The sequence below is a fragment of the Tauraco erythrolophus genome, chromosome 3 (assembly GCF_009769465.1).
Source record: "Tauraco erythrolophus isolate bTauEry1 chromosome 3, bTauEry1.pri, whole genome shotgun sequence".
Lineage (NCBI taxonomy): Eukaryota > Metazoa > Chordata > Aves > Musophagiformes > Musophagidae > Tauraco > Tauraco erythrolophus.
Window position 1 is genome coordinate 51,543,534 of NC_141467.1, and position 27,623 is coordinate 51,571,156.

Below are 27,623 nucleotides of genomic sequence, written 5' to 3' on the forward strand. Positions count from 1 at the left end.
TTTTCGTGAAGTGTAGGTTAATAATCTGTAACACCACACAGAAGAGAAGGCAAAAAAATCTCACTTTGAATTTTGTGACTGGCTGGATCCAGTAATCTCAAAGCTATACAAAGTTTATTGTTGGCAAAAATGCGTCTGCTTTTGATTTGAGCGTGCTAATGTAGTATGCTGGTTTTGTGTCAGCACAAAAGCTTTTCTGTAAAAACCATATATATTTTTTTAATATATATTTGAACATAAAAATGTGTGTGTGTGTATGTATGTATATGCGTACATGCTTATAAACTTGAATTTTAGAATCCTCTCTGTCCTAAGAGACAGACTTACTTTCCAAATGGCAAGTCATGCCTATTAGTAAAAAACTACGACTTTGCACTTGGGTGCCTGAATGTAAGCACTTACAGCCAGGTTTTTCAAGGCATTTAGTTATTTAAACCTAGAAATGGGTTCCTCATGGGATTGTCTGCTTTTGCTAGTGAGACAGGCACCCACTGGGAGCTCGTTGCAACTCTGCATGGTTAAGTACCTCTCAGTATTTGATCCCTACCAACGTGTTGAATCATGGAATCATACAATGATTTGGGTTGGAAGGGACCTTAAAGATCATCGAGTTCCAACTCCCCTGCCATGAGCAGGGACACCTTTCCATGGCTGAGGGGTTGGAACTAGATGTGCATAGTTTGCTCAGGCTCTTTTAAGTATAACTATTAGGTCTACTGCTGATCAGTATTGAAAACATTAGCTTTGAGAAATTTATCATTTGAAGGCTGCAAACTGGGCTTGCAGTCTTCCTTCCGAAATTCAAGGATATTATCTCTTTTCAGTTAATCACTCTGGGGAAAACCCCTCCTTACTAATATATGTATTTTTGTTTCCTGCCCTACGTTTCTTCAATTATCTTATCAGTACGTTTTTTGTCAGGGTTATGAAGGAAACCTTGCATCTTTGTCAAAACTGATCTGCTAGCAGAAGCATTATGAGGCCAGCTAAGAAGATCCTGCAGCAGGAGCCAAGAAAAGGACGTAGAGGCAAATACTTCTAAAATAATTATTCAGAAAAATAAAAGTGCATGCATATCATACTCAAGTGTTCAGAGATGTACTCCTGAAGCGTAACATCATTGAGGAATCACGATTTTGTAAGATGGTTACTCCATGTCAAAGAGCAAAGATATTTAGTCCCCCATTAAAAAATACGGAACAACAACAAAAAAAAACTGAACCAAAAAAAACCGGCTCCTCCTCCAGCAAAACCTCTGCTTCTCTGGAGCCCAAAAGGAATCTGCAGATGTATACCCCCTGCATGAGAACAAAGTCTTCAGTCACTGGAATGCAATGCTATAAAAACAAATACTACAAAGGCTGGTAACAGGGGGATGTCTCACTTGCATATTTTTTTGTGACCATCTTGGTTTGCAGAGAAGGGGGTCCCCAAAGCATGTGAGCCAGCAGGATCTCTTTGTACTAGGTTGCTGTCTGTTTGGCCAGATGTCTTCCCAACAGTGAGATAGAAAAACCAGAGCTCTTATTAAAATAAGTCAGGGAAAGGAATGGAAAAAAGCGTGTGTCCAGCGAAACGAGGCACATTGAGTCCCATCTGATATTTATTAAACGTTAGTCAAATCAGCAGTGAGAAACGCACATCATGCGGAAGTGACACTGCCTCCCCGGGTTTGGAAGTTAGTGACATATGTCTGGGAGCAGACCAGCACTGAAAACGTGTACAGGACACAGAGATGTGTGCTGCGCTAGGAGCAACAACTACAAATGGAGAAGGGTGGACTTTGGCCGAGAACCCCCTTTTGCAGATTTGACACATGTTCTGTCAACAGAATGGGTGTGTAGGGTCTTTCCCTCTACATTTTACCCTACGGCTTTCTAGATGAGAGGTTACACATCCCCTGGAAGAACACTGCATTTTATGTAAGCTATGAAAGCTAGCAGTCGAGTGGATAGAAGCAGGGAAGTTTTGTCAAATTAAAGCCCAAGCATGAGCTCCTTCAAGCCTTGAATCTCAGCTTTTGTGATAAACTTGTACAATTTTATGCCATCCTGCTGGGTTTTGTGTAATCACAATGAGCATTTGAAATCATCTCCCATCTGTTGTCGCTTAGTGTTACTGCTATCGCGTCTTTTCAGAGCAACCCTTCAATAAAAATAAGTGTCCTCACAGTGCAGACTAAATGCGTCTCCTGTATCAGAACAAGCTTATTTGGACTTGGACCTTAAACGGGGTAGTGAGGAAGAGCAACAGGGCAAATTGAAGCCAGGTTCCATACTTGAGGAGGTTGTGGAGCCCTGATTACACTGTAATTCATGCCTATACAGAAGGGGTTGTGTTCCTGGCTTTTACCTTTGCTCGTAGCCTGCGTTCTTTAACTGCGCAGAAAGACATCAGAATGAGTCTTCCAAAACTTTTCTTCAAGGTAGCTCTGTCTTCAGTAATTTTTGTATGTTTAGTAAACTAGAAAGCCAGCTGTTACTAGCAACAGAATTGAGAGCTATGTATTTGCACTACAGAGTTAATTTAGTAAAATTAGTAAAAGTGAATTTAGTAAAATTAGCTCGGAAAGACTTTACTGCGTCCATCTCTAGGCAAAGGAAAATAAAGGCGCCCATGGAACCTCTCTGGGTTTTTACTCCAGCCCTGGACCAGGGGCACGTTAGATGAGAGTACTGGGGGCACAATGGCAGTCAGATGCCGTTTTAAGCTGACAGGCAGAAAGTGCCAGCAGGCAATGCAATGCAATATACGGTTCCAGCCCAGCTTAGTTAATGGAATCTCTCCTGCCTGTGTGATCATTTAAGTATGCTGTGTTTATGTTATTGATACCAACAGCACTGGACTGTTAAAGGATGGAAAGGTCTGGCTTTCGTTGGGGTGCTGTTCTGATGTCAGTTTGAAATACAGTGAAAGTAAAAGTTCCGAAAAGCCAAAGTGCTGTTTTATTGAACCAGTGATAGAGAAGACTGAGACAAGTGAAACACGATCCTTATGAAGCACTGGAACATACATGATGCTAGATGCTGAACTGCAATACATCCAGTGACATCAGTGAAGTTTCAGCTCATTACACTACACAGGATGCCGGAGTACGGTGACAGAAAGCAGGTCATGTCATAAACTGAGTAATTCTAATACGAGACTGTAATCAAGTGAAACTTTTCTATGTGCAGTTGCTGTCAAAGGTTTTGTTTTTATTTCTGCCTTTCTCTGTGCTTTGTACCTCTGCAGTCTATCTGTCTTCCCAGTTATGGATCTGGTCCTGCTTCCATTAACATTAAAATAGAGAGGATCAAGGTTTTTGTTCTCTGTGTATTTAGAAGGTGAATGTGCTGTGCTTTGTGCCCCAAGCTTCTCGTGTTTTTTTGATATTTGGGATGTTAAAAAACTTGCAGGATTAGAATCTGAATTTTAAACCCTTCAGAGGAGGAACCTTACATTCAGCGCACAGGGGCTCAATGAGCCCGTTAGTACCAGCTAACAGCAGCAAAACGGTGCTCCAGACACCACGAGTTCCCACTGTGAAATAGTTTCAGTCTCTGAGTACCTATTTCAAACCCTTAGAAAACTGCACTTTCTCTCTGCAGCTTTTTCAGCAAGCAGAGTTTCCTCATTAGCAAACTCCTTGAGACTGTCAACCAAAGAAAGTCAGCCCACACATCAGGATCCATAAGCAAACTTGGCTATTGAATTATGCACCCTTCATCTTTTCTTTCGTGGTGCAGGAGTTGTCAGCCTTCCAAATCACCAATAAATGGGCTATGCAACTGCCTGTGTCTGTGCCAGCTCCCTTCCTTCCCACCTGCACAGGCAGGAGAGAAGCCTTTCCCCTCTGGAGTTTCTGTTCTTGGTTTATGCTTACAAGTCTTTCTCTTATTTCCCCCTAATGTTCCTGTTCCTGAAAAAAAGAACCAGATTCCCAACTGATCTTATGCCTAAACCCCAAGGAACCCAAATCTATGACACTGCTTTCATCACATGGCAACAGAATGTGATGTCATAGCTGGAAAGTTTAGAAAAAACAAGTGATGACATAATGTGGAAAGTGGGCTGACTTGTGAGTGATACACTTCTGCCTTAGCCACAGCTAATGTATGTGCAGAGGGAATTGAGAAAAATGCTTTGTCAAATAAACTTTGTATGAATGCTCTTCCTGAGTTGCTCCAATATGGTAATCCCTCCTTCAAGTACACTGGGCTTAAGGAAGTCACTGGAAAATGCTGTTCTTTGAGAGAGAAATACAGTTGACTTAACTTGATATGTTGGTTACCCATCCTCCGTGAACCCAGGGGAAGTGGCCTGTGCTTTCCTCTTAATGAAAAATAAAACACCCCTCTGCAGAAGGTCATGAGTTGGGGAAAGTAAAATCAGCTGTGGGTTAGGCCTCAGGAGAAATATAAGTTACTCATAAAAAGCTACAGAGCAAGTTTTGATTAGTTAAGTAACCCGGTACATAGAATTTATTAGAGCTTAAAGCTTTCCTGTGGGACTCCCCTAATAGTACACAAATAGAGTAATAATATCAAAGAAATGCGTTTTCTGACAGACACAGAAAGCTGCATGTATCCTGGCCTGCTTAACACCCATCGGAAGGAGGGATAAATCCTGCCTGTTCATTACAGCACAGCGGTCCAGTTTTCATATTTTTACAAGTTTGTGCTTCTGATTGATTTCTTGATAACTTAATCAACGCTACTGACACTCTCGAGATGTTCCCATGGAGCACACAGAGAAAAGAGGAATGTTTCTTCCCTAATAGACTCTAACGTATCAAACCATTCTGCAAAAAGCTCAAATACAGAATAGCAAAAGACTGTTTTCTCTCACCAACTCAAGGTCCTTTTTCTTAAGCTTGTCCACGGGCGAAATTCACCAGCATTTTTCTGTTGGTATAGATGTACTGCTAGCTTTACCAGTATAGCCCCTCTTCTTCTCTGTGGCACTAGTATTCTCTAAACCGCCCTCAAAAAAGAAAAAAATGTCTCCATCATTATGGAAAGAAAGTGTTCCCATGGTAGCCATTTGTGGTAATGGTTGCAACGCAGGACAGTACTCCTACCAGGTTTTCATAATGCTATTTTACTTCTGTGTTTTCCTTCTGCTGGAACGTTTACTGTCTCCTGTTGCCCCTGCAGGGAAACTGAATGCTAAGAAAGAGCTGCTGCGGCATGATGCCTGACGGAGGAGATGCTAATAAACATTTGACTTCCAAAGTTCACCAAAATCTTGTTAGCACAATTGGAAAATAGTCCTGTCTCTCAGGAAAGCCACAGGTTTTCCAGTGAAGCAGAACCTACTTCTCTCCCACATGCTAAAATCCCAAAGTGATTGTATCACTAAGCTGGTGTTTTAACCACTATGGAGGCTACCCTAGCACAACAGGCATATAGATACCCATATATCATCTGCTTACATAAATAATTGGTTCTTTAGAAAATGGAGAAGAGGAAATGGGGAGATAAAACCTGCAATGTCTTCTTTGCCATTGTTTTAAAATTCTTTAAATCTTTTTTTGCAGGTATTCAGGAGGGGACGCAATGTACCAAATGTAAAAATAACTGGGCACTGAAGTTTTCCGTCATCTTATTATATATTTTATGTGCCCTGTTAACAATCACAGTAGCCATTCTAGGATACAAAGGTAGGTATGCGTCGAGTGCAACTTTTCACTTTCAGCCAAGCATCCAAGTCTATTTCCACGTATTAGATAGATAGGCAATTTAGCACATTTTCACCTTAAATATCAATACCTTGGAAATGTTGTTGTACACACATGATCATTCTTCACCACAGAAGAGTACTAACTGGAAGACTAAGTCTTACAAGTTCTGTAACATGTGCTATACCTTGATTTCAGTGAGCTTTTTTACATACATAGCACCTTTCCAGAATAAATGTCCTGCTTAGTGGGAGAGCCAGGAATAGTCTTACTAATATAATATTCATCACAGGAACAAAGTGTGGGATCAATATTACTTTGAAATATCTGGAGGAAAGATTGGACCAGGAGGTACCAATATATTAAGTAATGTACAGTTATTTTGATTAATAAAGATGCTTAGACACTTTTGACAGTAATTTTAAGGATTCTGGTATTTGGGCAACCCAGAAATGGAAAACACGGCTTAAAATTCCCATACATCCTCAGCATTAATTAACTGTAGCCACTTCAGCATTCTTACAAAGGGTTGATGTAAATGTCTACTTTTTGTGCAGTCACAGCTATAATAAGTTAAATATATAAGATGTGAGGTTCTGGTAAGAAAAAAGAAAGTGAAAGAAAAAAAAGAAAAAAAAGCTTAACATCATTGTGAGTATTATAACAGGACTTTGCAGCATGTTGTGGAGAAAACCAAGCTAGCTTTAAACTAGCTGCTTGAGTATGGCTCTGAGGGTAGCTTCAAAACCCCTCCTAGAAGCTGGGTAAATATTCATGTGATTAGCATGCAGTGCATTCTGTGCTGCCAACAGCTGCACTTGCAGCAGAGCTGACATCACCTCTGGTCCTTTGCCAGCAAAAGAAAAGGAAATTGTAGAAATAGAAAGGGATAAATACTTATTTAAGATGATTTGGCACAGTTTTGAGTAGGAAGAAAATTAAAGCTGCTTGATTTCAACGGAAGATTTAGCCAAGTAGGTGAGAGAATGCGAAGGACAGATAGAGACGTGTAGGTATTCCTTTTTCATGATAAAGCAGACAGAATGCATCAAATTAAAATCAAATGTAAAGAAATGCAGTACATATATAGTTGGTCAGACATTCTCCTGAAGAATGTGTAACTCTTCTCTGGAAGTCAGATTCTGAGGAAGAAAAAACTTTGCAGTCTTCAAAAATTTGTTTTTGATCTATAAAGATAAGATCATTTGGTTATATGGACTAGGAGAGGACAAACTTAGGAGGCCTTTTGTAGATATGAATCTGCAGAGATCTGCTTACAGCAAATGAGGATGGGATCCTTCCGGGCTATAACCCAGCCACTAAATGCCTGGGATTTAACAGAATTTTCTTCAAGAGAGTTTTGTATAAGGCCATCAGTTCTGTGGCTCACCAGAAGGCTTAGACCTCACTTTGAATCAGAAACAGCATATCAAGTTGGAGGGATCTTTGCTCTATATATTGCTTTGGCAAACATTTGTTTGTGTGTGTGTGTAGGAAGCAATAGCAATATGGAAACAGTCCAAAAGATCTCTTTGGGAGGGGGAGTTTCTCTTCCTCATTTCAATCCACAATTTTCAAGCTTCTTTCTCCATGGAGGCCTCTAGCACCACCTTCTCCCCAGGCTTTGCTCTCATCTTGAGACCCCATCTTTGCTACACTCATTACTAAACCTCCTTCTTGTACTGAGTAGTCACTGACACCTGACCAGGGACTAGTCTTTCTGTCGTAGCAGTGCCAAGCCACATTTATCCAGGGACAGGACAAAAGAATTTCCTCTCTCACAAAAAAATAAAAGGAAAAGGATTATAGGAAAGTAAATAATGCTCATCATGCTCTCAGATCTTAAGACATCTTGGTGACCACTGCTCCATCTCTCACCGACTTGGTGACTGCTCCACCCGAATGCCAGGGGAAAGAGGCATACGCTGGAGAAAAGTCCTGTTTAGTCCAAGGTATCCCTTCTGTAACACCAAGCACCAAATGCTCATATGTCAGGCATTAATTTCATCCTTTGTACCTGCAGTTTAAGAGCTTCATCTCCACAGTGCCTAAGCGCTAATTTGCAGGGAAAACATGAGTTAGACAAAACCCCAGCTGACGGTGCATATTCAAAGGAATTATTGCAATATTTTTGATCATTGGGAAGGAATTAGGGCCGAAACGAAGAAAAAAACTCAAAATAAAATTTTGTAAAGCTCTTGAACTCTTCTGCCTGCATCAGAGTTTGGCTTGTCTTTTTTTATTGCAATGTTACACTGAAAGAAGAAATTCTGCTGGCATCAGGGATTCTTTCAGTCTCTTAGCTAAGTTTCCATTAAATTTGCCTCCCACACTTACGTTTATAAAGCCAAAAACTACTTTTAAAACTTTCATTTCCTACGTGGTATTTAGATATCCTTTGTGATTTAAAACGTTAAAGCTACTAATCAGTGGATTAAATATGGCAGGCAAAAAAATAACTCAATGGGAGGCAAAGTCAACATAGAACAAACCTCCAAACTGGTGGTAAAAATTACATAGTAGGTTGGAGAAACCTGAAACCAAAACATGAATTAAACATCAAGGTCATTAAGGAATAACAAGCCAAGTTTACTATTAGTTTGCTCTGAGAAAACACATGAAGTTATTGTTAAAAACATTAATAAAGCAATCTGTAATTTTTTATACATACTTTCTTAAATTAAATGCAAAATACAAATTTATAATTTTTCTGGCACGAGCCAGTGTCAGGTTAGCCTATTGAAGGTGAAAGATCTTCCTGTCACTCACTCCAGTGAGGGAAGCTAGCATGCTGTCAACTTGAGTTTCTGGTAGTTCTCGTTCTCTGGTCAGTACTTGTTTTTAAGTTTCTTGACTAATGCCCACCGTGACTTTCATCTATTTCTTTTATCTGTCTCCCAGACAGAGTTTGCCTGCCATTACCTAGGGCCAACCCACTCTGGTGAGATGGCACATTTTGTCTCTGCTTCTGAAGTCATGTCTCAGGTGCAGCCAGTCCTCACTGTTCCAGTCAACAGATACTTGAAATTTTGGCTTCTTTTGGAGGGTCTTTACAACGTTTTCCTCAGTAACCTTGTTAGAAAGTGAGATGACAATGTAGAAAGATCTCATTGAGCTGAGAATTAAGGTGAAGCTATCCAAAAGCAAGCTTAAGGCATAGACAAACTTTACATTTTTGAGAGCAGCAAATTTTTCAGAGCTTCATAAGAAGTAGTACAGCTGGTCTGCCTGTTTTGCCTTTGCCTGTTTCGGGAGAAGATGAGAAGTGGCTGTTCAAGCCCCAGGCACTCCTCAGAGGTTGACTTCCATTTCTGAGAGTGCTCCACATGCTCACCTACCGCTGAAGGTTCCATTCAGACATAGTGGTGGGACCAACTGCCAGGGAAGGAAAGGCATTCCCAATAATAGGGCATCATCCATATGAGCCCTTTTGACAGCAAGAGCAACAAAACCTACTTTGACCATGGCTCTTTACTCGTTCTCCCCAGAGTTCATCATTTCCACTTGCAGGGCAGTAGCAAGAGAGTAAATAAGCTGCAACTTGCTTGGGGAAGGAGTTTGGGCAGGAAATCAAGTCCCCCAGGGCCATGGTTTGTTTGACCATAGAGACTGAGATCCTGCCCCTGTACAAAGCAAATATATGCATCGGTTTGTCTGTGGGATGACAAAATTCAACTTAGCCTGCATCACTGAGAATCCTTGAGCATGTTTGCAGAGACCTTTACTGTTTCTGCTGCTGGAGCTGGGTGGTTTGAACTGGCCTCTGGCCTCTCTCCTCTACACTTCACACAGCAGGACTGATTTGCCCTCTGAGGGGAAACAGAATTAAAATAAAGGAAATGGTTTGCCTGATACAGCTAATTCTGCACTTTGCATCAGTTAATCTGGGTAAATCATCGCTAGTTCATGTCAAATAGACAAAAAGCAATACTTTGTGTATTTGAAACACACAAAGAACGTCCATAGCTACAGACCAGCTTTGCACTTTTTAGTGTGGGCTGGTTTTTTTTTCACTTTTGGCAATGAAAATACCATACGCTTTTGTATCTTAAATTCCATCTGATTCATCTAACTGCCAGTACAGGCTACTACATATTGATAGGATTTTTAGTATTTTCATTTGCTTTGGACTCTTCAGGGTAATATTTTACCCCAAGTTTCCAGTGTTAGATTTCATTCAACCATGAAAACATTCTTGTTGTTACAGGACAGTATAAAACCTCACTTTTACAAACTTCAGATCTGAAGTACAAACTGGCGTTCATTTGAACAGCAAAAGGAAGAAACTATGTTTTCCTTTCATTATTGGTAATATATATTCATTTGCCAACTCCAAGTGTATTGCATAACTGGAGAAAACAGATGAATATTACACTAAATCTGAATTAGCAAGACCATAGGTCATGTGACATTCCTAGTCAGGGCACAGGTCCAGCAGGAACACTTGGAAGTAGATCTGCTTTTTAAATCCAGATGCTTTCACGAGGTCCTCTCTAAGTGCCCAGAGTGAGCCATGTCCTTCACTATCAATAATCAGAGCAGAACACGGCAGACTGAACAAGGAGCTGCCTAGAGGTAGCCAGAAGGAAAAGCCAAGTATGGTCACTGAACGTGATGCATAGGTGTATACACGCATCAGTGGAATGTCAGAAGTAACTGAAGGACCTGTGCTGATCTGGGCTCCAGCTTGGAAGACAGTTGGGCAGGACAAACAGAGAATCAACTCCGACTTCATTTAGGAAAAATGGCATACGGCGTTTTGACAAGTAACTTGAATAGGCAGAAGAACGAGTGAAAAATTAGTGCCTTATTGCGGGGGGAAATGCTTTCTAAAGAAGAAGGTATTGAGCAATGGTCCTCCTGAAAAATCAAAGCCATTATCATAGCCTGGATCTGGTGCTTATCAAGCAATCTGCCATCATCTCATATACAGAAAGCCACGCTCTGACTGTATCTCTGTATGCACAATAGAGTCTCTGTTTACGGGCTTGTTTAGCAGTAGGTAATTCACCAAAGGGTGTCTGGTCTCTGTAAAAACCTTGAGGCTTTTTCTTTGTTGTAACTCCATTTACCTCAGTGCAGTTGCACGAGAGATCATCTTGGTCTGCTTTTTCTGCTGTTAGTTTTGGGGAGCAATAAAAGCCTGCTGTGTAACTGTGGTACCTAGAGTCAGAAAAACAAGGGTAAAAGTTAGTATAGAAGGGGAGCTTGGCGGACTATACTTTAAAGGTCTGGGATTCTTGTGGTTGCTCATGAGCTGCAAAAGATCCCCTAAATTTCCACTTCCAATTAAAAAACCCCAAATCTTTATTCTATGAGGCTATTTCCTAGCTTCAGATTATCTCCCAGACAGAAAGAGTTAGTGGTACCCTGCACCGCACATAGGTTTACAAAATTGGCTTCACTGTCTCAGTACATGGGAAGCACCTTATTTCTCTTGTTTGAAAGAAGAAGCTGGCACAATAACTCGTGTAGCCTTTTATGAAGTTGGTTCAGATCCATTCTGCTCCCAGTGCAGCAAAAGAGCTAAATAGTCTCATGATGAGAAGAAATTTCTGCCCCTGGTTGTGGCTTGAATGCAAAAGCCTGTTAGACAAGGTTTGGTGTGGAAGCTGAAGGCTGCCTCTAACCTTGCAAGCATTTCACATTTTTGCCTCTCGAAGCCACCCCTGGGCTCTTTATTTGTTGCTCTGCTTTTTCTGTTTCCATATCAATTCCATCAAATTATCAGATTGTCCCAGTGACAAGAAAATGACTCAGACATTACAAAATAAAGAGCACATCAGCCATAAATCTGCACTTGCTGAATAACCAATCCTTTCAATCTTAACGAGGCAGAATGGTTTCAAGACTGTTTTGAGTGATCTGTACCATTATCAACGTGTTTAAAAGTTGATCCCCAAAGCATTTAGTAATTGCATCTTCAAACTGTTACCCCAGTCCAAAGTTTGCTATCCAGGTGGAAATTTTTAATGATTAAAAGGCACAGAGGAAAAAAAAAAGTTCTTTTAAGGAGAAATGGCACACAGCAAAATAAAAGGAAGTCTTCCCTCATGTGTCTGAGTGTTTAGCAATCAGTTTGCCTTTGCCACACAGCACTGTGCTGGGAGCATGGAAATTCTGTTAAAAGAAAAGGAATTGGTTCATGAGGAAAATCCACAAAGAGGGATTTTCTCATTCGGGAGAGAGATTGTTCATGAGCAAAGAAATATTTGGGAACTGTTGGCAGACTAAAGAATTGAAAGAATGCTGGGTTCCACCAGCAAATAGGAGCTCATCCTTCCAACATTTCACAGAGCAACAGCAGACTGTAGTGGCAAGCAAGGCAATTTTAAGGCGCGTGCTTTTTTTGTTTGATGGTAGTGGTGGTTTTTTGGTTTGCTTTATTGTTTAGTAGACTTTTTTCATAATTTCACTTGTCATCTTTCCATAACATAGTGTTCTCTTTCCCCTAGTTGTAGAAAAAATGGACAATGTGACAGGTGGCCTGGAAACGTCCCACAGAAGATATACAGAAAAGCTCACAGAGGTGGAGAGTGATCTGAAGAAATTAGGTAATCTGCACACAAGCAACGCCCCTTTGTATTATGGCTTTGGGTTGCTCTCCTGGCAGATAGTGATAGGAAATTTGTCTGAAAAATCTCTGACTGTGATAAGATACAGCACTTCTGTTCCAATTTCTCAAGTACTTGGGAAAGCACTTAGAAGTAGTTAAGATCAGCTCTACTTAGGACAGCATTTTAAGCATACTTCAATATTTACAGTTCCCACTGAAGTCACTCTGAAATCATTTATACTAATATAAACAGCCACTTAATAGTTGTCCTCAGGAGAGAGTCTTCTCTGAGGCAGAGATATAAAAGCAGCAGAAGCTGTTCCACAGCACAAGAGACTCAACATAAAGTGAAAATCTGTCACCCAGTCATCTTGATGCTGTTTTAGCAATTAAGATTCCAAACTGAAGGCCATTTTAAGGGGAGCACAAATAATCAACTGTTCAAAACTCACGTCTGAGGCAAGTTGATTACTTCCATAAAATCTTTCTTAATCATCTCAGGGAATACAGGACACAAGGTTGTTACAAGTTCAGGTCTCCCAAGTGCTATCACAATTCTCAATTTGCAGGAACATGGAAAAAGATCATGGATAAGGATTCTACTCACTAAGCATACATTGCTACCTTTCTTCCTTGTCTGGAAAGGAAGCAGAGCTGTTTATTATCCTTTTATATATACATAGACTTATAGTTTTTATAATTACTTTTTATATCAATTTGAATATACACATACGTGCATGTGCTTCTTGAAATAAATTTTGTTTAGCTTCATAAACCATATATTGGATGTATATTTCTAGGAAAAAGGACTTGCTTCCAGCTTGACGATAAATGTTTACAACTTTTTCCCTTAAAAAAATAGCTGGATTCTGAAGTATTTGCACACTGCACTTAGTTCAAAGACATGGGGTAATTCAGTGGCATGTATTTCTACTGATACATACACAAAATTAAATGTTACACCTTAAAGCACATGCAGCCTTTTAGGTTATATTTGGGTTGTTATATAACGCTGATCAAATTTTTACAACTTGGAGCACCTTGGATTCATTCACACCTGCACATTTTTACATGCTGGATGAATGGCCAGTGAGATGCTCAGGACCATCAGTTCCCATTTAAGTGGACTTGCCATGGAGGAAGGTAAAAAAGTTATGGGGCAATGTGTGTGGGAGATATGAAGGTAAGAGAACTGCTGTAGGGCCAGAAGGATAACAGCATGTGGTGAATGAAAGAAAGGCCTTCAGGGATTAGCTGTACATGGACCTGGCAATTGTCAGAGCTGTATGAGGAACACAATATAATTTGAGCTATAACAAAGAGGTAAACATAGTCAGAGCTGAGAAGATCCTGGAATGAGACAAGTGGAACTGTGCTCGGGAAGATGTCCATCCACGAAAGACTTTGTAAACACTTCAGACTGAAGTCTCACAAGCCAGAAGTTGATATTCACTATCATGACTCATTCAGACACCCCAGAAGACAGCTCCATACACAGCTGTAGTCACTGTAGTGTATGAAAACCATTCTGCCCTCTCTTCGTGTCATATGAAATGATGAACTTTAGACTACATAATTCATAAATATAGCTACACTTAGATGAGGACAAAAATATATGGACTGTGTGTAGGAGAGAGAAGTGATTGAGGTCAAGAAAGGGAATCTTCCCTGAAAGTGAGTGTTGACTACTTATTTCCTAGGTTTCTATGTCCCAGCTGATGAGCTGTGCAGCCTCAAAAGCTTAATCATACTCAGGCAAGCTCCCGGAAGTATACTGTAGGGCAGCGTAAGCAAGAGCAGAGATATTCCTCTAAGAGTAAAGGCTTTGCTTTCCTGAAATTCAGAACATGAGGAAACAATAAGAGCAAAATAAATGTCATTAAAAGCAATATTAGTATGTTAGAGAGAAAAACAGAAATACATCATATTCTGTCATATCTGGAATAGCCTGCTGGCAAAGCTTTTGTCTCTAACTCAGATTGTTTTAAAGTAGGTATTAGAACTTTTTTAAAACTAAACCCAAAATTTTAAAAAATGAAATGATATGTACTAAATCACAATGAAGATATTTCACCTGCCAGGAAAAGGAGGAAGAAAATACGAACAGCTAAAATTTATCTCTGAGCTTCCAGCAATCATAGAATCATAGAATCATAGAATGGTTAGGGTTGGAAAGGACCTTAAAGATCATTGAGTTCCAACCCCCCTGCCATGGGCAGGGAAACCCTCCACTACACCAGGTTGCCCAGTTGTAACAATACCAGTTGTAACTTCAAAACATAGATTTACTGATACCTCTTTAATATTTCAAATTCTGCTTACTGTTCAGTTTTCATTGAGAGTACAAGCACTACTTGACTGCACGTATTCATCAGTTTCTAATGGTAGTTTTTCCTGTGTGTGACAACGGAATCACCATTTTGCCCTCCGCAGCAAGACACCAGGTCTTCATGTCTTTGATTTTTTTCTGCCTAGTGACAGAAGTTTCCTTAGTGGTTTCTCTTTTCTGGAATTAAAATAGACTGTGCTTTTTTACACTGTGTTTTAAAAAAGTCATCCTAAAGCATTTCAATTTTTTTTCCTATACAACAGATGACCAAGCTGGACAAAAAGCCATGAATACTAACACTGAACTGTCTAGCTTCAGATCTGACATTCTAGCTCTTCGTCAGCAGCTTCATGACATTGCAGAGAAAACTACCAGAAACAAAGATACACTGGAGAAGCTGCAAGAGTCTGGTAACGTATTAGATGACAGACAGAGCCAAATGAGAAGTGCCTTAGATAGTAACTCTTTCATGATCATCAGTGTCAATAAGACTCTTCAGGCATATACTGGCTATATCAACAATCTTCAGCAAGACACAAGTAATATTCAAACGAACTTGCAAAACCAAGTGCATTCTCATAATGTGGTCATCATGAACCTGAACAACTTAAACCTGACACAAATACAGCAAAGAAATCTTATCAGTGTCCTGCAGAAGTCAATGGAAGATACAAGCTTGGCTATTCTAAGAATCAAGAATGACTTTCAAAATCTGCAGCAGGTTGTCCTTCAAGCCCGGAAGGACACTGACTGGCTTAAGGAGAAAGTACAAAATTTACAGACTTTGGCCGCCAACAACTCAGCGTTGGCAAAAGCTAACAATGATACGCTTGAAGACATGAACAATCAGCTCAGCTCCTTCAGTGGGCAAATGGAGAATATCACCACAATTGCCCAAGCCAATGAACAAAATCTAAAGGATCTCCAGGAACAGCATAAAGAATATGAAAACAGAACTTCTGCTAAATTCAACCAGCTAGAAGAGAGATTCCAGGTCTTTGAAACCGATATAGTCAATATCATTAGCAATATCAGCTACACTGCTCATCATCTACGGACACTGACTAGCAATCTCAATGAGGTCAGGACAACTTGTACAGACACCTTAAGTAAACATTCGGACGAGCTGATTTTTATGAACAGCACACTAGCCAATATTCGCTTGGACTCTGCATCTCTCAAGATGCAACAGGATTCGATGAGGTCAAGGTTAGATGTTGAAGTTGCCAATTTGTCGGTAATCATGGAAGAAATGAAGCTGGTAGATTCCAAACACGGCCAGCTCATCAAGAACTTCACTATCCTACAAGGTACGCAGCTTCTCTAATGATGCCCGTAATGGTCTATGCTGAATTCCTGCTTGTATTACTTCTTTAGTTCTGTGGAAGTTAGTTAGTGCATGCTGGTACAGAGTTTTCCGTTATCTAGTCTTAAACTTTTGAAATGTAAATATGGCTTGAATATTCCTTACTGATTTTCCTATGCCTTCTCTACATACCTAGAATGAGGATGTTATGAGAGAAGGTTCTGACTTAGCAAAATTTTATTTGAGTGACTGACCAACTGGATCTGCTTTTGATTTAGTTTCTAAAATAAGCCAATGAAGGTGTGGAACCTCAAGAAACCAATCCCTGGTAAGGAGGAAATGGCTAAAAAATATATGTTGGACTATTCCCAGAAAGGTCCACCCTAACTGAAAAACAAGTTGCTATTTCACTTTAAGCCAGTTGTTAGTCTGCCAGAAAACATCCTACTTTGCTCAATTTTTAATGCAGGGATATTTTATTTTCTCCAGAAATGAATAGCATCCAGTTTAGGGAGTTTCTCCCAGCCAAGCATTATCCCAAATGAAAAGAACGCTCATATTTCCAACCTGATGTGAACCAGTCAGGCCTAAAACTCTAATCACAAATATAAATCCATTGCTCCAAATAAACTAAGGCTGAATTAGAGCCAAGATTACACGTCAGTAACCTTAACCTTTTTCATTTCAACCAGGCTTAAATTACTCCAGTTTAGGAATTTATCTCTAGAGGAGTTTTGATGATGTAGATTGGTGGGGGGTGGGAGGTATTGGCAAGGCATTTGCTTATCCATGACCAGACTCCAAAATAATTTTGATATTTATTGCTGTCACAATACTGCGATTTCCTATGGTGGGTATTGTTCTCTTTCCTGCTATATCCAGCCAGTGAGCAACCAGTACTTCTGCGCTTTCCCACAGTGAGCCTATCACTGGCTATCCATCGTTTTGTCTCTCTTTGACAACCCATCATTGACACAGCAGCAAACAAGCTCATTGCAGGAGAAAGAGTCCTGCAGCTCAAGAGCGGGGAGACGGGGCTAGAGGGAAGGGAGGGTGCAGCAGAGTGAGGGACCGCGTGCACCGGCAGCACGGAGTGTGCCTTGTGGGGACTGGCGGCGCCTCAGCCGGTCACCCGGGCATGGGGTCACTATCCGGTTCACAGATTATTTCCTTCTGTATCCTGTATTTTGTGGAGGCTGAGGAAAGACCAGTGGTTGCGTAGTGCCTGAGAAGCAGACGTGCTTTTAGAAGCACTGCTCGAAGCAGTGGTTGGCCTGGTTCTCACAGTGCTGAACGTCCAGCGTTGCTGGTCTGAGATACGTTAAGCAAAGACCCTATGTGGGCTTTTTGGTGTTTTTTTTTCTGTCTGTACCCCACTTTGCATGCTTACATCTTTTCAGGCCCTCCTGGTCCACGAGGACCTAAAGGTGACAGAGGCCCTCAAGGTCCTCTTGGCCCCGCCGGCCTAAAAGGACAAAAAGGAGAGAAAGGAGAGCCTGGACCACCCGGACCTGCAGGTGAAAAGGGCCCGCCTGGGCCGGCTGGGCCACCAGGAGAAAAAGGAGGGAAAGGTTCCAGAGGATCACCTGGCTCCAAAGGTCAGAGAGGTTCTCCTGGCAAGACGGGTCTGCCTGGACCAAGCGGAGACCCAGGGCCACCAGGACCACAAGGCAAAGATGGCCCACCAGGGCCACAGGGCCCTCCAGGATTTCAAGGCCTGCAGGGAACTGTGGGAGAGCCAGGGGTACCAGGACCTCGAGGGCTGCCGGGGCTACCCGGAGTCCCTGGAATGCCTGGTCCGAAGGGCCCACCTGGCCCGCCAGGGCCACCTGGTCCAGGGATGCCGATGGCACTACAAAGCGAACCCACGTCAGCGCCTGAGGCCAATGGTAAGCTGTCAGCACACCGCCTGCATCTTTACTGAGATACAAACACACGTAGTGGAGGGTGCTCACCGCTTAGTTACTGGTTCAAATAACCGCTGCTGCCTTAGGCTAAATCTCTGGGATTTATCACAGAGCCCTGTGAAGTGAAGCCATACCCGTTGGTCTTCCTTCTGATGACCTGAAACTGATTTAATGCCGACGGCTAAAGAAAAGGTATTACGAGTAAAGAAAAGGTAGTACGAGTAATAAACAATCCCCTTGACCACACAGTTTAGCCTTGATTTCACAGAGTCAAGATCCTAATAAGTAAATTCCCAATCTGTATGTAAGTACTTTAGGTGGCAGCATGCTGTAGATGAGTACGGGATCCTCCACTTATTATTGGCCCTATGGAGAAAGTTACCACTGGCCCTTTGGGTTATCAGTAGCTGTCTTAACACAAAAAATTCACATCACAGGTTGTTCTCCTCGTTGGAAGAACTATACAGAAAAGTGCTACTACTTTTCAATTGAAAGAGAAATTTTTGAAGAGGCAAAATCGTTCTGTGAAGAGAAGGCATCACGCTTGGTTATCATAAATGACAAAGAGGAGCAGGTAAGTACCTTCTCTTTCTGTTTTTCAAGGAGACAGTTTGAAGTCATTTAACATGTGGAAGACAGAGGGCAAGTGGGAAACTGAGAGCATCATGAGCTCATATAGTGAAGAAGACACAGCGATTGACTCCAGTTAGCATTTTGTCCACCCTCTGCCTGCTCAGCAGCTTCTCTGTGTGCAGAAGGGCAGTGTGAGCAGAGCTGGTGCTGACTCTGAAGGTGGTGGGCACAGAGCAGCCAGAAAGGCTGGTGAGAATTGTAGGAGTTTTGAACCTTTAAAGATAGCATCCATTATGCCTTGCATATTACCCAAATTGATTTTCACAGTGGTGAATATAATTTAATTTTAAATTGTCTGATTTAATACATGCAGCCTAAGACTACTGTGACTCAAAAATACTTTTAATCTGACTATAAATCTAGCTGTACTTTTACTACTGTTCAACGTAATTATTTGGTGGCTACATAGCAGTTGGGATGTCAAGATACAACTGCTTACTCTTTGGGTTTTTTTCAGTTTGTGTCTATAGGATGTTGGCTGTGACTTTATGTCAACCTAATATTCATGCTTAGCTCTCTACCTCACATGCAAACACTGTGATGGATTCTAGTGTGGGCAAGGGGTTGCAAGGCCAACTCCTGAAGCATACCTTCAGCTTAGAAAAATTTCTTTGGCCTTTCTTATTCTGATAACAGATGTTCTTGAAACCAGAGTAGCTTATTGGCTCCAAAGACAGTTGTGTTTGCTTGTTATGGACTAAGATCTTTCTTCCACAGCAATGGATAAAAAGGCAGATTTTTGGGAAAGGCAGCTTCTGGATTGGACTAACGGATTCAGAGAAGGAAAATGAATGGAGATGGCTGGATGGATCCTTACCAGTTTATACGTATGTAAATAAAGAACAATGGTGTTTATTTTTGCAGATGCTACCACTCTTGCTGACACTTCTAAAAGCAGCAGCTAGAAATTATCCAATGGGTCCAGAGAGTTGTAGATGCCAATGAAATAATTCATTACTGAGGATGCTGTTGAATTGTTTTTTTCTGTCTCCCTTCTCCATGCACAAGGCTTTCTTTCCTTGCCAGGGAGAAAACTGAATGCTGAATGAAAGAATCACAGAACTACATAGCACAGTGTTTCTTGCCAAAACATTTGCTCCTGACTTTTATTACAAAGTTGAGATGGAAAGCACAGACAGTTTTACTGTCTTGGTTTGAATTTTCCTTATTTGCATTACAACTGTCTATAAATAGAGTGTTCGTTCTGATAAAAAAATGACCAGCCTTTTGATAAAGCCCAAATCCAAGTGGAAAGCATTAAACATAAGGAAAATGCATGAAACGAGGCTGTCTAAGCTTTGGCCAGCTGAGAACTGAATTGGCAGCTCTCCAGGAATCCTAGGGCTACACCTAATTTGTCCTAAATGGAACAGATTGCAACCACCCAAATTTTTAATACTGAGTAGACTAAAGAGTTTATAGAGCTGAGCATGCTGTGCTCCAGAAGAACAGGCTACAGTCAGTCAGATGTTACAAAATGATTAGCTGTGATCTCATTGGTGTTCATTTTGATGAGAAACATGGAAAAAGTCAGATGTATTTCAAATGAGCCATAGTATTTTTCCCTTTTTCTCCCTCCTCGTTTTCACCTTTCTTTCTCTTTATGGCAGCACTGTGACTGATTTCCACTTCAGCCACCGCTTTCAATAGGTTTCCACTACACTGTGGTTTTAGGTGCCCTGTTGTAACCTCAGAGCTGTCAGTTACTGAGTTTTGAAGTATTTCGTTACTTCTGGAAAGCTGCGTGTCCTCCCAGGTGCCTGGACAGGCGTTCTGTGTCAGGCAGGCATGTTTTTTAGCTGAGCATGGACCATATGAGCCAGCAATCACAAGCTCCCTTCAACAACCTGTTTCTTCAGGAAAATGGAGCTTTTAAGTCCCGAGGCTGGAAGCATTTCTGACTTGTTAAACAAAAACAGGATGAGGAAGCACTTGCTGCAAGCTCTTTACATGCTGCGTTAAGTTTCACCATCAAAGCTAACGATCTCAAAAGATATGTGTATATATACTTTGTACATTCCTTATAAGTCTAAAAAGTCACTTCCCATCCAAATACGGGTCCAGAAAACAGATAAATCTTTGCAGTGCCTCCCAAGAGTCGCATCTTGGCGCGGCCAGAGGGCCGAGCACCTCTGCAGTGAGCGATGGCAGAGTGCTGCCATCCTGGGTAGCCCTTGTGTGTCTGCCGGCTCTTCTCACTCCCATCTGCCGGCAGGAACGCAGTGCATAGGTTTTGCAGGGTTGGAGCAATGCACATGGAGCATGGAACACTCCCACTGTATGTGCTTGGACATTCAGAAACTAAAATAAAGTTCATCGGTCTAATTTTAGGTCTCTGAGTTTTGGCAGCCCAAGGCCAAATAGATTCCCTTCTCAGTAATACATCTGTTTTCCATTTTCAGCAAGTCATGTATTGTTTGTTTCAATGTGTATTTCCCATTCAGAACAGATCTCATGATGTTTTTGTTAATTTCTTGCGGTGAAAAACTGTCACGTGTGCTGTGTTGTGCAATCACATCTCTTGCTTTTTGGTTGAAAGAAACTGGAAAACCGGGCAACCTGATAACTGGAGCCACGGGCATGGGCCAGGGGAAGATTGCGCCGGGTTAATCTATGCTGGGCTCTGGAATGACTTCTACTGTGAAGATGTTAACAATTTCATTTGTGAAAAAGACATGGACAAAGGTAAGATTATGTCACCCTACTCCTACCAGGCCAAATTCAAGTAAATTTTCCACAGCTAGAGGGGTGAAGATCCCGACATAAGGCTAGATCCTATGGCAGCGCCTTGTTGAGGAAGAGAGGGAATCACACTTGGAGCACTTCTGCTCAGATCCAGCCTAACATGGGCTTTTCTAATACTCTGCGCGACACAGATGCTGGATTTATTGCAATGAATCTTGTGCTCTTGTGCTCTTTCACCACAAGAAAAGTGCAGCCTTCAAACAAGTTGTAGACATAGCACGCTGTGCATCTTGACCATCTCCTGTAGACTTCAAACGCACCTAAAATTTCAAGCATGATTTGGCACGTGTACTCCAGACCCTGCCACACGGGAAGCTGTTCTCATAGCCTCAATGGCAATGCAGGGAGGAAAGCTGGCCTTAGGATGGCTCAGGGACCAGCCTTTGAAAACCAAAAGGACTCTGTTTTGAGAGTTTGTGCAACAGGAGACACTTGGTGACTGCTAAGGAGGTCTTAAAATTCCCACTGCTACCAGGAGATGTCCCATAGGGCTGAGAGGCTGGGTCCACAGGCCATAAGCAACTCATCTGTTGCAGTTGGTGTGGAGAACTCAAACTGCCAATGTGGCTGAGCAGTCACCCAGGTGATAGCCATGGGGCACCTCTTTCTGGTTATATGGGCACTTTTGCAACGGCAGAGGGCAGGTGGTTTACATGGCTGCTTAGAACCTAGCCCCGTCGTCACAGAGCTACTTGGCATTTGTGTTCGTGGTGAGGGTCTGCCCAAAACATTACCTCCTCCATACGACTTATTTAAACATTGCTTTGCCAAGGGTGCCTGGCAGCTCGATTGCAAACATGTAGGCTGAATTTCAGTGAAGGCAGATGGAAGTGTCAGCTAGAGCCAAAATTACATCCCATCCACAAAAAATGCCCCCCTAAACCAAAACAAAGCAAAGTGCTGAATAAGCTTTGTATGTGTATAGCTCTGTTTGGGTGTCCAGAGTAAAGGATCGTGTGTAAATAACAATGTAATTTGCCCTTGTTTTCCTACCTGCATTTGCTATTTTAGGAAAACTTCATGGTTTACAAATATCTATCCTCCAGGACTTACAGGATCTGAATATGAGTTCACTTAAATTTTTAACATACTTTGATCTCCGTAAGTTTTGGTTTTGGAAATGCATTTAATCTTCACAGGAGTTTTACATGATTTTTTTCTCTTTTTCTTTTTTCACTCATACTGTAGGGCAAATATTTGGAGTCTAATAGGCTGTGACTTTACGGATACCAACATATTATGGAAATTTACTTAGAGAAGAAGATCCTGGGAGAGAGCAACATTGACTACCAAAATTGAAAAAACAAAACAAAACAAAACCAAGCACTGAAAACTGGTTTAAATGCATAAAGGATTTCAGCAGCAACTCTTCTCCAGCATCCTGCAATTATTCGAGGCCTTTCAACCCACAGCATCAGGAAATATCATTGGACTAATTCTGTTACAGATTTTCTTCCCAACCAGTAACCATATACATAAGCAACTTTTGTGTTCTGAGAAAAGACATTCTGTCAATCTGAATAAGACTGTTGGTCACTCATATAGAAAAACATATAAAGCAACTGTGTAAACAGTGTGTTTCATTTGCTAAAAATCCCAAATGTAGGAAAATTATACAGATACACAAATATATAGATTTTATATAAATATATATATATAGTCCAACTCTTATCAATAATATGGAATATACTTTTAAGAGCTTTTAAAACTTTGTATTTTTGTACAAAATATTTGCTTTTTACAATTGTTCTCTTTTTTACTTACTTTTTTTACAAATATAGTGCACAGGGGCCAAAGAAAACAATAAAGGTACTAATAATTCATTAAGGTTTGCTGTCAGGCCTAGCTCAGCTATAGAGAAATATTTTTCCAGTTAGAAGTATTTGTACTTTCCCAGATGATTTGTTCTAGTTAAATAACTTTTAAAGCAGATTTTAGATAGTGTTTACCTTATTATTTGCAGTCTAGTCTGTGTGTGTAACAATTAAGTTGACTAAGGACTAGATACTCATTATAGCTCTGATCAACAGCAGTGTTCCACATGTCCAGGGGTACTATGCAAAGACCATGTTAATAAAAACTTTTCCCTCCTCCCTTCCCTCCCTCCTTCCTTCCTTCCTTCCTTCCTTCCTTCCTTCCTTCCTTCCTTCCTTCCTTCCTTCCTTCCTTCCTTCCTTCCTTCCTTCCTTCCTTCCTTCCTTCCTTCCTTCCTTCCTTCCTTCTTTCCTACCTGTCTGCCTGCCTTTTCTGCCTGCCTGCCTTCCTGCCTTCTTTCCTGCCTTCTACTCATGAGAAATGCCATAGAAGTAAATCTCCAAATGTTTAGAATGATTTTGAAATATTTTCATTCCTTCTCCCTTCTTGTGAGGAATTCTACCCCAGTAGGTGCTTCCCACATTGCAAGTCAAGTCCAGATGAAGGATTTTATGAAAACAGAAATGTAGGAGCTGCGCACACTGAAATATGTTTCTTTTTAAGACAGATTTCAAAATTTGGTAAGAAAAACATGCCATACTCGGAAAAGTCTAATCAATTTGCACTTCTCCAAAGTTCATTGTAAATCGATCTCTCTGTGTTCTTGGACCAGTACTTGTCTCCCAGACAAGCTAGAAAATAAAACATGCTGCAAAACAGAAAGCAGAGTGGCTAATAAGATGATATCATCACCCAGCCAGTTTCCTTCACAGTCCCATGAGTTGTTGTCTAGGCAGCAGTGCTGCTTGTCAGGAATTAAAAAAAAATAGCAACTAGTTCAAGTTCATTAGCAGAAACCCTAAAAACTGGTTTCAGTTCCCAGTGTTTATACTCTTTGCATGGCCACATGCTGTATCATGAAGGAAGTTGTTTTGGCTTCTTGGGAAGGACAGTTGTTTTTCCATTGCCTCTTGACCTGCCGTTTACCTTGGCTGAATGCAGATAAGTTTGTTGAAATACTCCAGCTCTGTTGGAAAGAGACATAGTTTTGTACTTCAGATTTTCAAATATTGCTCCTAAAACCAACCAATTAAAGACTGCTGCTTTCCCACATCCCACACTCCCTCCAGTGTTCATTTGGGGGAGTGGCTTTTAATTTTTACTATAATTTTCTTAGAGAAAACACAAAAAATGTTACATTTGGGAATCTGTCCTGTACTACATATTAGCTATTAGACAGGAGCAACATGAAAATTGCATATGTTTAATTAAAAGTGAAAGGTCTGTGTGTTACAGCTGCAGAAACTATGTGTTGCCATCTTGGAGGCAGGGATTTTCTTCTGGATTTCCTGAAACTTTTCTTTTGGCTTTTTCATCAGGTTTTGAATACAATGTGATTCTGCCATACACCCTGTCATGCTGTACCTAGGAGTTGTGTGTAGGTACACGCTGTAGTGTTTACATATGTATTTACACAGTGTCTGTGGAGATAAAGTGCTATTTTTGGATAACAAGGTACACAACTATTACTTTGCGCACCCAGTGAGCCTCAAAAAACCCTGGTGAGTGGAGCTTTGCAGAGCCACACCGAGTTGGAAGCACTGCTATGTTTGTTTTGATGTTGGCTTATTTAGCTGAAATAAGCCCATTCTGAGCATCTGTCGGGTTAAATGAAGTTCTTCTTGTTTTTTACAGATGTGATAGACTTCTGTTCACAGCAGAAGTTCATGAAAAAGCTCTGTCTAAGCCCCAGCTGTACTGTTTCCTCTCCCTGATTTCATCTTCTCTTCCTTCAGCAACAGCAGTGCTGGTATATATCGGGATGAGATGATCCAGGAGTGATGTAGTGTCCTCCACTCCCTCTAGAGAGGTTTTCTGCGCAGTGGTGATCAACAGCTATTGGTGTGCTTGTGCCTGCTTAAGGTGACAGAAATGGCTGTTTATCAGCAATAGCTGCTTGTCTTGTTGAAGACTGGCACAGCAGCTCCACTAAACTAGGGGCGGCTGGGTGGCTTTAGCATGGAAATAACCATTGAACTAGGACAGTTTAAGGGTGGAACATTTTTCTGAATTCAATACTCATTTCAAAGTGAATTTCAGTGCTGGATTGTAATTATCTATAATAATGCTCTAATTATCCACCTTTAACTGAGAAACGAAACGTGCCTGGGCTCATGCTCTCCGTTCACACTTTTGAAGCAAAGAGTGTAGCTGTTTGTTAGGCAAAAATGGTTGGAGAGGGATGCTGCAACTGCATGCTTGGCGTGTTCACTCATCCTTAAAATCTGGCCTCAGCAGCCAGGCGGGCTGAGGCAGACCATCCTTCTGACCCAACATTCCTGCAGGAGGGAAACAGAGGTGTCAAATGGCAACAAAGATGGAAATCACTGGGAGGATCGGGAGAGTGTTAAGGCAGCTCAGGAGCTTGTCAGAGAAAGAAGAGATTGGCAGGGAGGCAAGCAGGACACCAGAGAGGGCCAAGAAATTGTCATGAAAGTCAGAGCTGCCACACAGGGTCTGGAAAACATCCCCGTTAAATCTGCTTTCTGTATGGTTTGAGCGATAACGCAGGTTTTATGGAAAGTTTTAAGTGATAGGAAATTATTTTGTCCCAGCTCGAGTTTTGGCTTTTCTTCTTATGTATGAATACTGTAAGTTGGCACACTGAGTATATGTTTCCATCGTCCTTTTTCTTGTTTTACATCAAACTAAATGCGAGTTCATATACCCTGGCAAGCACTGGGACTGTTGCAGGAAGGGGAGGGGAAGGCAGAGAGAATTCAAAGTCATTGGGATTTACATCCAGTGCTGGATTTCTTAATGTCGTTTCTGACTTTTTTCATTAATTTATTCGGAAACATCTTCAGCTGATTTAGAGCGTATACATTTCCAACTCTCCTCCCCTTTGATGTCTATAAATAATACCTGCAAATGTTCCAATAAAGGAAGCACTAAGCGGAGAGATGGAAGTGGATGTTCTTTACTCTGTGTGTGCTCGTGTAACCAAGAGGGATGTGGAGATCAGAGAGGTGTGGAGCCAGAAGCACTCGTAGGTATTAAAAATCAAACTGATGAAAATTATTTTCATTAAAGCCTTTCTTCCCACTTACACCATCCTAGTTCTAAGCATGACTGTGGCTATTTTATCCCTTAATTGCATTTTAGTTTATTCTCTTTGCAGTGCCTAGGTGCTAGAAACTTGGTTTTAAAGGTCTGAGCTGAACAAGACCTTTATGAAGGTCCTAAGAAGCAAGAATTCCCTCTCACAGTTCACCTCAGATGGGCTTCGAAGTGAAGGATGTCTTGACTCAAGTAGAGCAGGATCAGTCCCTAGGTTAGCCATTATTGCATCTAGCTTAAATCAGCTGTTTATAATGGCTAATCTGATCTTGCTGTTTCTCTCTCTGTCAGATGGCTGACCTCCTCTTTCAATTTTCTGTTCCTGGCAAGTAGCTCCTCTGTTTCTAGCAAGTAGCAGGAACTGGTCTCTCATCACTAGCGAGGCAAGGAGCTGGTCAGAGGGTGGCCACTGGCTGTCGGAGGAAATTGCTCCACAGCGCGTAGGGGCAAGGCAGCCGAGCCGAATCACGTATGAGAAAACAAAACCACTTTTCCCCAGCACAGCTCCTTGCTTAAAAGCACAGCAACTCACGCAGATGCAGCATCCTAAGGGAACAAAATATCTCCAGCCCCAGCCTCCAGACTTGCTTTGCTTTTTTCCCCCCTCACTTCTGTGGGTGTCTCTGTGCACCGCAGAGAGGTTTGCGCCTCCATAAATGCCCAGCTGCCCCCGGAGCAGACTCTCCATGCGGGCAATAGGTCTCACCCTGGTGAGGGACTGGTAGTGGGACAGCTGCCCATGCCTGGCACTCCTCCCTGCTGGAACACCTTGCTTCTCCCAAGGCCCAGGCAGGAATGGGAAGAGGAGGCAGCTGTAGGGCTCCCAGTCCTCATCCACGCTCACCAGAGGTAGTTTGGGCATCTATAGATGGGAAAGTACAATGCCTTATGGACAAAACCCTTGTTTCCCAGAAACCAGGCCTTCCTAAAACCAGAGTCTATTTGTTCATTCACCATCTCCATCTCACTTTTTCCATGCTGTTTAGCAAAAAGAAAAAAAAAACCTTGGCTAAAAACAATTTTGAAAGTTCCCATGTGTTTTCTTTCTTAGGGTGGAATACGTTTGTTTTCTCTTTCCATCTGGCTCAGAGATGAAAAAAACATTCTTTGATTTCTTTTTCAAAATAAACTCAGTGTAATGCTCCAAAATTTGTGTAAAGATTTTTTTATATATATACCAGAACAATACAAGCAAATTACTAGGCAAATAATGCTCTTTTTAGAGAAGATCTTGCATGCCGGAAGGATTTTCTTACCCAAACGGCTTCCTAGAGGCATGTAAGTATTGCCAGCCCCATTTTGTGACTGGAGGAAAAAGGAGATTTTCAAGAATATGATTCATTTTAATGTCTCAGTTCTGGAGACATTCTTGTCTTCATATGTTGGGAAGGTGATTTTTTGCAATGAAACCAACATTGGCATAAAGCAAATTAGTCACCTCAGTGAAGGGA

General features: G+C 41.4%; 1 protein-coding gene across 1 annotated transcript; it reads left to right on the forward strand.

Annotated features, from left to right (window-relative positions):
- Nucleotides 1-5,014: 5,014 nt before the first annotated feature.
- Nucleotides 5,015-22,346, forward strand: COLEC12 (collectin subfamily member 12). Its single transcript, XM_009979004.2, has 9 exons — nt 5,015-5,030; nt 5,522-5,644; nt 12,118-12,216; nt 14,811-15,857; nt 17,254-17,742; nt 18,198-18,334; nt 19,111-19,220; nt 20,933-21,078; nt 22,327-22,346. The coding sequence occupies exons 1-9, from the start codon at nt 5,015-5,017 to the stop codon at nt 22,344-22,346; spliced, it is 2,187 nt and encodes a 728-aa protein (XP_009977306.2).
- The last annotated feature ends 5,277 nt before the right edge of the window (nt 22,347-27,623 follow it).